We start from the raw sequence: 9,785 nt of genomic DNA, 5'->3' as shown, positions 1-9,785 counted from the left end.
GCCATTTTGGCTGGGTCTCTAACGTCATTATCTGAATGTGAAAGTGAAACATGCTTATAAAAAAATAGAATGTGAAACATCTCATAGGTCAACATTCTTTAAACAATTCACCATGAGTGATTTCAGGAAAAAAAAAAAAAAATCACCATGAGTGTTTTTTTTTTCTTTTCCTATTGTATTCAATGAAAACTCTTTTTTTTTTTTTAAACAAACAGTGGAAACTCGGGCCCTGAGCATATAAGGCAGGCCCTAACACCATTTGCTACAAGAGCCATAATTAAGCTTGAAATTTCTATCCAAAAAGAAAAAAGAAAAAAATTAAGCTTGATATTCTTTTTAGTGTTGGGGAATTTGATAATTGAAACAAATATTATTTGAACTGGTATCCCCCAAAATAGAAAAAAGAAAACTTAAAAATTCTCTATCTTTTCTTGATTAATTATTATTTTTGATTACAAGATAGAAGTCCAAAGTTAAGTTATCACGCAATAACAAATACCTTTAATTCTTTTTTTTTTTATTATTATAAAAATATTCCGATTTTTTAATGTTATCCTAGACAATATGCAAAATTCCATATAAAATTTATAACAAAGAAAAAAAAAATTTCATCCATTGTACTATTGGTGAATGGTGTTTTCAAGATATCTCATGGATGGGGAGTAAAATAGTCTATGCATGGTGTTTTCAGGATATCTCATAGGTAGGGAGTAAAATAGTTTAATTTAGAATTGTAAATGAACCAATCCGTTCATAAAAAACCTAGGCTTGACTTAATAAAATGCTTATTCATGTTTGTATGTTTATTAGCAAAAAACTAAATCTAAGCTTTAATTTTAGGCTTGTTTAATAAAACGAATTGATTCCAAGCAAAAAATATTGTTCATGAACATGCTTGTTAACAATAAGGCTAAAAAAGAAACAAATCAAGCTGAGGTTGGTTTATGTACTTTGTAATAAGTTTGACATGAGTTTGAACAATTAACTCATATATTATCAAACCTTTAGTTAATTAGGCATTGAGATTAATTGTTCAAACCAAATAGGCCTGATAATCATAATATACTTGTTATGAGTTTGATAATATACTTGTATTGGATCTCGATCTCATGAACTTGATATTGAGCTTGGGCTCTACTTGAATAATGAATCAAGCCAAGTCAAGCTAAGCTCAAGCTCAAGCCAAGTTTGAACATTTTATATTTTTTGTAGAGCCAAACTTGAACATTCAATACTCGATAAAACTCGGCTCATTTACAACCCTAAGTTTAATCAAAAGCCTTTAAAGTTAAAATGCAAATCATCATTCAGTAGATGGCATAGGATGAAAATATATTGAATCTAAAAACAATTTTTTTTTTTTTTTTTTTTTTTAAATTCAAGTAAAAGAAGGAAAAAATAAAAATACACTGCTGGGCTTGGGCTTGGGCTTGGGTTTGTAAGTGGAGCTCTTGGTCAAGTAGGCTAGTAGGGCGGCCAGCTAAGAGATCCGGTTAGATGGGGTCGGGGCAATCCAGAAGAGAGGTGAAATGACGAAAACGCCCATAAAATGCCGTTTCTCTGACCAACCTGTCCGAATCTTAAAAAAAAAAAAAAAGTTTTTTTTTTTTTTCTCCAACGGCTACTTCCCCACGAGAAATTTAAAACTCTTCCTCTTCTCCTCGGGATGCCAATCTCCCAGAGCCAAGACCCAAACCTAGAGAGTGCCACTCACTCAACTCAAAATACACTCCTCTTCTCCACGACTTTCTCTAAACCTAGCTCTCTCTCTCTCTCTCTGTTTCAATGGAGGAACCACAGGCAATTCTAATGCAGATCAACGGTGATGAAGAAGAAGAATGCTGCGGCAGCGGCGGAGGAGGCGGAGGAGGAGACGAGTTCTACGAGATGATCGAGGCGCCGAAGTTCGTTGACCTCACCAAACCCGATCACTACCGCCCCGACCACGACGATCGCTTCTGGTTCTGCTTACGTGTCGGTCTGTCACTTTTCTTAACTCTCTACTGATCTCAAAGCTTTGAAAACTTTATATGACTTAGCCAAATTAGTTAGTTCTTATTTACTACAAGTAGATAAAGTACCGTTTTGCTTCAAAAAAGTGATTTTTAAAAACTGGGTATGGCCAAATAAAGCTAAAATAAGATTATGAACCAAATGAACAGCTCAAATTGACTTCTTCCCCAAGACTTTCAAGGATTGGTGGATCATGCAGCTAATGGGGTTTATCCCACATTGTACAAGGCCTTATCATCCATTTTTAATAGCTTAATTTAGTGCTTAGTGTTATTTTAATGGAATTTGATTTGACTTTTGAGCTCAATATATGTCTCACAATTTTTACTCAATTTGACTTGAGTTGCGCTATGTTTATGTTAATTGTGTCTTAGGATGTGACCGGAAGCATGAGGAAGAAATCGATTCTGAAGCCATCTACAAAAATTTTGTTCTCCGGGTTAGTCCTTGTTTTTTGTTCAGTTTTTAATTCTTCCTCAAAAGTGGTTCTACTGTTGGATCTAAGTTAGAGATGATGGCTTTTTAATTATACAGGTCATGGCAGCAAGAAGTCCCAATATACGCCTTCGAAAAGCCCTAAATAGAAAAGCCCCAGGGTACATAAATATATAGACAAGCACCAATTTAGTTGTTAACTATTTCGATTTTTGCACTTGGGCTTTTAACATGTTTCTCTTTTTTTTTTTTTTAGTGCAAATGTGAAATGCCCACATACAGCTCCCCCGAAATCATCCAAGTCTAGAATATCAAGATTAGCCATCATGTCTTCAATTTCTCAAAAAGTGGTTGAGACCAAATTGAAAGCCAGGCCACCTGCTAAGCTCAATGCAACCCCAAATTTAAAGGCAAAGCAATCTTCTGATGTGGCTAAGGCTCTTACTACTCCAAGGAATCGAAAGCCCCTCTCAAATCCTAATACATTTAGAAGTGTTCGGAACCCAAAAGCAACATCAATTGCTGTGCCAAAGAATAGAGTCATAGCAAAGGCTTTAGTCTTTAACTCACCAAAGAAAGCAGTAAAGGCAAAGCCTTTTTCAGAATTGAATACTTCTGTGAGAACAATGTGTGCAGCAATGAAGAAGCTTGAGATCACCAGTGGAAAGAAGCAAGTATTAGGCCATAACAAACCACTGCCTAGAGATGCTTCAAGAAAGCCATTAAGAGGACGAGAAGTTAAAAGTCGGGTTTTTAATTCCTTGCATTCTCACAGCTGCAAGGTCCCGGAAGCCAAATCTTCAAGAACCTTGAAGAGAAAGAACGATGAAATAGGCAAACAACCCTATCATGATCATGTGCCCCGTGAAGGGGATGATTCTAGTGACATGGATATAGACGAGAAATCAAGGGGTGGTTCTTTTGAAGGGTGCTCTGCATCAGGTACTTCTAATAGCAGTGAAGAAAATGGGCGTGAAGAGTGTTTGAAAACTGTGAAATCACAGAAAGGTGAGAATTCAGTTGATGTTTTCTCAGATTCCTCAAGAGGTGACAATATTGCCCTATCAAGTTCCGAAGAGAGGGATTCAGTAGAGAAAGATGTTCCCAACTCCCAATCTCTTAGTGGAGCAGCTGAAGGGACCAGTGAAAGAAGTGATTGTGAGGAGAAAGTAAAATCAAGTTCAGGGAAAAGGGAAGTCCATGAAGTCAAGGAAAGCGACGATAAGGAAAATGCTCTCCTGACCTGTGATGATACAAAAAATGACTGTGAAGTCATAGATATTGATGACAAGGAAAATGCTTTAGCATCAGATGTTAACAGGTATTGAACTTGAGCATTCTAAATTTCTTGTTATCATGATGGTCTTTTTTTTTCTTGCAGCTCATGTATCAACAATGTTTTTGTGTGAAATGACTGCAGGGTGCAGAATCAGAATAATGGCCACCGTGAAAGGATAACTCTGGGGAAGCATGAGACTTCAAAAGTTTCACAAAAGGTTGTCTCTTATTAGCACATCATATTTATTTTTGTTACATCTACTTCTAGAAAAACTGTTCATCATAGTCTCATTTCCTTACTTAAAAAATGATGCAGGTTAACCGAGTAACAGGTAAGACTTTAAAAGACAGTTCCATCTCTGCTGCCACCATTGCACAAGGGGTGAAGTATAGGAAACCAAAGCCCACAAATCCCAAGCCTTTTAGGCTAAGAACTGATGTATGTGAACTTTTTCAGCCCTGTTTTGTTTAAATAAACAGTTACAGTATTTTCCTTCACATCTGATGCCAATTAAGTTATTTTAGGAAAGAAGGATTCTTAAGGAAGCAAACTTGGAGAAAAAACTCGCACCCCTGAAAGAAATTACAACAGCTCCAAGGCCTCTTGTTAGAAACTCAGAAAGAATGCATCAGAATGTAATCCTAGTAAGCTTGTTTATTTACTATTGTTTCCCCCTCATTATGGGGATTCTTTGTTTCTGACACCTCTAAATTGATCTCAGAAAAATGAAAAATCCCATGGAATAAGTGAACGTGTGTATGATATGCGTGAAGGTGGTGAAAAGAAAGTAAAAAGACTAACAAAAGATGATCAATCTGTAAGCCTCTAATACATAAAGAAAGTAAATAGAAGAAAAAATCATGTCCCACTTACTACTGTTTGAAGTTTTATTTTATTTTATTTTATTTTATTTATTTATTTTTTATTTTATGTTGAGACTAAAATCTATAGTGACAATATACAGATAAGGATTGGAAGTACTTGCATCAAGGCTACAAAAGTAGATGTGAAACGAAAATCATCTCCTACACATAGACGAATTGTTTCTACATACCAGAAAGCCAACCTTCCTACTTCACTGGTGGAACATGGAGCAGCTCAAAAATTGAAGGACAGCTTAAAAAAGACTAAATCACCAATGATACAACAAAAACTTGCAAAGCATGGAGGGTAAGTTGTAAGCTATTTCCAGTCCTTCATGACTTAAATTTATGTGGACTTCTGAGATAAATTTAGCTGAGTTCTCTTTCTCTTGCAGAGCTACGTCAAGCAGGAAAGAAATGGTTTCCCGCATGACATCTGGTCAACTCAGTGTGATTAAAGAAACCTCATCAACAGTTTTAACACCCAAACAAGAGGCAAAGCCATATGAGAGTGGTGCTTCCCCAGGAACTAAAGCTTCTACTCAAACTACTTCACGGTCATTGTCACGGGGAAGAAGGCCTCTAACCATTCCAAAGGAGCCAAATTTTCATAGCATCCATGTGCCCAAGAGCTGCACAAGGAAAGGTGATTCCCATCAAATTTAACTTTTGAGGGTATGATATCCTGTGTTGTTCAATAACATCATTGAATTGTATTTTCTTGTTTAAATTTTACTGTCTCCTGCTTTTAGGAATTGGTTCATTTAAGCAAATGTGTGTATGTTGTAACATTTGAGATTCAGAAATGATTAGTATTTAATTATTTATTCATTTAAAAAGAGAGAGGCAATTTAATTGATTATTTTCCTACATCTATGTTTTGACATATTTCTTTTATTGAGGTGGGGTATCTTTTCCAATTCATGAAGGACACATGGAGTCTGCTTTTTTAGTTTTCCTGAAAATATCAATGGATAAAATACATGAAAGCAGCCTGAATCGACAAAGGTGATAAGAGAAGAGAAATATAGAAAACACAGTTTCACTGCACCTATAATGATTTTTCTTTCAGATTACTGATACCTATAAAAATATCAAGTATTTTCCCTAAACTTATATCACTCAAGTGGCAATACCTCGCCTAATGTTTAAGACTAAGTATTTAATCTTCTAATGTCACTGAAATGCAAGGAAACTTCCACCGGGGGGTCTAAGAAAATTACGAAGTCTTGGGAGAGCATATCTCCTCTTCTAGCAAGCGCATTTATTTGCCTCACGATAACAATGATTAATTTGGACTCTAGGAATATTTTCCTAACTCAGTTTTACAATCACTTACAAGAGCATCAATGTAGTTCCGGTGGCCATCTGATTTCTGCAGAAGATCAACTATAAGCTTGGCATCCAATTCAATGATCACAGCAGGAAGCTTGAGAGCTATGCATAATCTGAGACCATCACGTAAAGCCCATAGTTCCGCAGCCACGCTAGTCGAAAACCCCACATTCCTAGCATAACCTTTCAGCCGCTCTCCCTTATCATTTCGGATTAAACCTCCACCACCCGCCTTCCCCGGATTACCAAGCGAAGAGCCATCCGAGTTAAGCTTGAACCAGGTAAGAGGAGGAAATTGCCAATTGATTGCAATCTGCCTTCGGGTTGAGGTCTGTTTTGCATCGATACCAATATAGGCAAATTTCGTTGCTTTTGCAAGTACATCAGACTTTAGATTTCGCTGCCCATTCTCATGTCTAAACACCACACTGTTCCTATTCAGCCATAGAGTCCGTATACCAAAACAAAATATGATTCCCCATCTAATATCCAAATTAAGGGAAGTGTTAAAGTTGCAGCAATTCTGCCTAAGCCATTCTAAGGAGTTTAAACCAAAGAAAATAGATTCAGCCATAAGAGGAGATAAAGAGGTCCAAAGATTGCAAGCAACATGGCAATCTCTAAGGACATGTAAAATGGACTCTAAACCATCCATACCTCTTGCTGCAAGAATAGTGCTGACTGGAATGCTTTTGTATAAGCATTGCCACACAAAACACTTTATTTTTGGGATAGTGGAGGCCTTCCAAATCCCGTCCCCATCAAAGCAACATATGTAGTGTCCTTCCTCATCCAAACTTGCAAGTTTATGAACTTCTTTCAATTCAAAAATCCCACTCGGAGAAGAAGACCAGGTGATACGGTCCACATTACATGCATAGAAGGAAATGGGGGTAGCCTTAATTTCTAAGATCAGCTTGTCAGGGAAGGAGAACAAGCATACACTCCAAGTCCAACCCGAGAACCCAAACACATCTTTTAAGGCAATCTGCTCTTCCCCCCTATTAAGGGGTCCTGCAATTAAACTCCGCAAAGGACCTTTATCTAACCATTTATCAAACCAGAAAGATAGCTTGCTGTCCTTGCCAACTACCCATTTCGCTCCTTTTTTAAAGACTGATTCACCCTTTCGGATAGCTGACCAAGTAGTTGAACAAGACTTGAATGACCGAGCATTGGACAACCTCCTCGAGGACTAATACTTTTGGGAGAGGACTCTAGCCCAAAGAGAGGAAGGCTTCGTATGAAGTCTCCAATTTAACTTGGCTAGATTGGCAACATTTTTAGCTTTGGCTGCTTGGTTACCCATACCCCCATCTTTCTTAGGCTTTGCAATTTTCTTCCAACTCACCAAATGAAGCCTCTTCTTGCTCTTTGACGAACCCCAGAGAAAATTGTGACTAAGTCTATCAATGCTATTCAGAATCTTTGCGAGAAGAGCAATACATTGCATGGCATAGTTAGGGATTGTGGTGGTCACGGCTTGAGTTAAAACAAGCCTACCCGCAAAGGAAAGCAAATTAGCTTTCCACTCGGCTAGTCTGCTTTGCACCCTCTCAATAATAAACCCGAAGTCTTGGGAAATAGCTGAGTGTTTAATAGGGAACCCCAGATATTTCCCTAACAAAGGAGTAGAGCGGAAGCCCAAGATGTCACCCAAATCAACCTTAACTTCAAAAGGCACATTGGGGGAGAAGAAAACTCAGAATTTCTCATGACTCACCCTTTGGCCTAAAATACTACAAAAAGAATCCAACACCTCCCTAATCGCCACACAATTCTTCTGGTTAGCCCTTGCGAAGAGAAATAAATCATCCGCGAAGAATAAATGAGAGAAGGCCGGACTACTCCGAGAAGCCTTGATGGGATTCCAATGCTTGGAATTACACTTATCAGCAATGAAAGCTCCCAAAACTTCCATACACAATATGAAAAGCTATGGAGAGAGGGGGTCACCCTATCTAATACCCCTTGATGGATGGAAAGGCTCTAAGGCACCTCCATTGAACAAAATGGAAATGGACAAAGAGGAGACATAACTCATAATTAAGGTGATCAGATGGTTGGGGATCTTGAAAAGGGTGAGGGTGTCTCTGATAAAGCTCTATTCAAGCCGGTCATAGGCTTTTTCCAGGTCAATTTTGATTGCCATGCTACCACCTCTACCCCTCTTCCTAGACATTGAGTGAATAATCTCCTGCACGATAATGGCATTGTCAACCCCTTTTCAACTCGGCACAAAAGCTGTTTGAAGCAGAGAAACAAGTCCAGGAAGCAAGGGCCTTAGTCTAGCTACAATGATCTTAGTGACTATCTTATAAACCGTGTTACATAAACTGAGAGGACGGTAATGGTTAAAGGTTTCGAGATTTTGACATTTAGGAATAAGAGTGATGATAGTCTGATTGAGGTGATTCAGAATCCTCCCCAAGGCAAAAATACCCTTCACTTCCTCTCACACAGTATCACCCACCAACAACCAAAAGCGATGAAAAAACCTCGCATGAAGGCCATCGGGATCGGGAGCTTTAAACGCCTTAAGAGATCACAAACCAACAATAATATCATAGTTGGATATTGGCTAGATAAGGTTTTCTATCTCAACCTCATTAAGACTATTGTTCCAAAAGGGAGGATTCCAAGCAGCCTTGAAAGCATAGTTGTGACTAGAAGAAAAAAGGTCTGAGTACCTTTTTCTAATATAATAGCTATTTCTCCTCCCCCTTGAATCCAATTACCAACACTATCTTTCAAGCATGAAATACGGTTTCTCCTTCTATGAACCAATGCCAAGGTGTGATAAAAACTAGTATTCTTATCCCCTTCCACCAGCCAGGTTATATGGGATTTCATCGCCCAAAACTCCTCCAACTTGGCAATTTCATGGTATTTAGTTCTCAAATCTCTCTCCAAATCCATTAGAAAATTATTAGGATTGATCGACATGGTTGTTTGGATACCCCCAAGTCTGGCAAGAACTCTTTTCTTTCGATGAAATAAATTTTTGAAAACATTTTTATTCCATATCCTTGCTTTATCCACAAAAGTTGAAACTGCTACAGAGAGCCTAGTTGGGCTGGCCCAGGCCTCTCTCACGTCCCTAGGAAGTCCAGGTGGGTCAGCCACATTGGTTGGAAACGAAAGGGACGCAGAAAATTGATATCTTGACTCCTATTCAGACACAACAACACCGGGCAGTGATCAGAGTGCTCCCTTTTAAGGTGTTGAACAAAAGATTCAGGAAATAAACCATTCCACTCTGCGTTGACAAATACCCTATCAATTCTTTCTTGGATGAGATAAGATAAAGGACGCTGATTTGACCATGTGAAACGGGTCCCAGAAAAACCTATGTCCATCATCCTACAGGAGTCAAGACAGTCTTGAAATCGTAAAGCTCTACAAATGTTCACCGCTCTCCCCCTATATTTATCTTCCCCCATCAGAACCTCATTGAAGTCCCCTGCCATCACCCAAGGAAAGGAGTGAAGTTCAGACACAGTCTTCAAATTATCCCAAAGAAGGCACCTCTCTACAAATCTTGGACTGACGTAAACTATAGATAGCAACCACGGAGTATTGGAATAAATTGGAGTGACCAACGCATGAATTTCTTGTTCTGTCTTGGCAAGCTCTGTTACACTCACTCGAGAACTATCCCAAAGCAACCACAAACCACCAGATAAACCAATAGCATTAGTAAAAATTGCCCCATCAAAAGGCAACCTGTCAGCAATCCTTTTCGCCCTATCACCACTAGCTTTAGTCTTAGTTAGGATCAAAATAGCAGGATTGTGCATACGAGCCAAATCAATAACATTATTATAGAAGGTGGGGTTAAGAGCATAGGAGTAATGCAT

The 9,785-nt window shown here is 38.3% G+C and overlaps 2 protein-coding genes across 5 annotated transcripts; one reads left to right on the top strand and one right to left on the bottom strand.

The window, feature by feature from the left end:
- The first annotated feature begins 1,642 nt into the window (after positions 1–1,642).
- On the top strand, positions 1,643–5,456 carry LOC115966234 (muscle M-line assembly protein unc-89). Of its 4 annotated transcripts, none has more exons than XM_031085483.1 (10): positions 1,643–1,978; positions 2,388–2,452; positions 2,548–2,609; positions 2,705–3,769; positions 3,869–3,944; positions 4,043–4,165; positions 4,252–4,371; positions 4,449–4,544; positions 4,692–4,897; positions 4,986–5,456. In XM_031085483.1, the coding sequence occupies exons 1-10, from the start codon at positions 1,786–1,788 to the stop codon at positions 5,254–5,256; spliced, it is 2,277 nt and encodes a 758-aa protein (XP_030941343.1). In that variant the 5' UTR covers positions 1,643–1,785; the 3' UTR covers positions 5,257–5,456. The 4 variants fall into 4 exon arrangements, with proteins under 4 accessions (XP_030941343.1, XP_030941344.1, XP_030941346.1 ...); XM_031085484.1 differs by having other exon boundaries at positions 1,644–1,978; positions 4,252–4,362; XM_031085486.1 differs by lacking the exon at positions 4,449–4,544 and having other exon boundaries at positions 1,644–1,978; positions 4,252–4,362.
- Positions 5,457–9,017: 3,561 nt separating this feature from the next.
- LOC115966650 lies at positions 9,018–9,785 on the bottom strand. Its single transcript, XM_031085842.1, has one exon. It carries the CDS (start codon positions 9,783–9,785, stop codon positions 9,018–9,020), a length of 768 nt encoding a protein of 255 aa, XP_030941702.1.

Source organism: Quercus lobata, chromosome 11 (genome assembly GCF_001633185.2).
Source record: "Quercus lobata isolate SW786 chromosome 11, ValleyOak3.0 Primary Assembly, whole genome shotgun sequence".
NCBI classification, from domain to species: domain Eukaryota; kingdom Viridiplantae; phylum Streptophyta; class Magnoliopsida; order Fagales; family Fagaceae; genus Quercus; species Quercus lobata.
The sequence above is the reverse complement of the archived record's forward strand: the minus strand, read 5'-3'. Positions and strand labels throughout refer to the sequence as shown.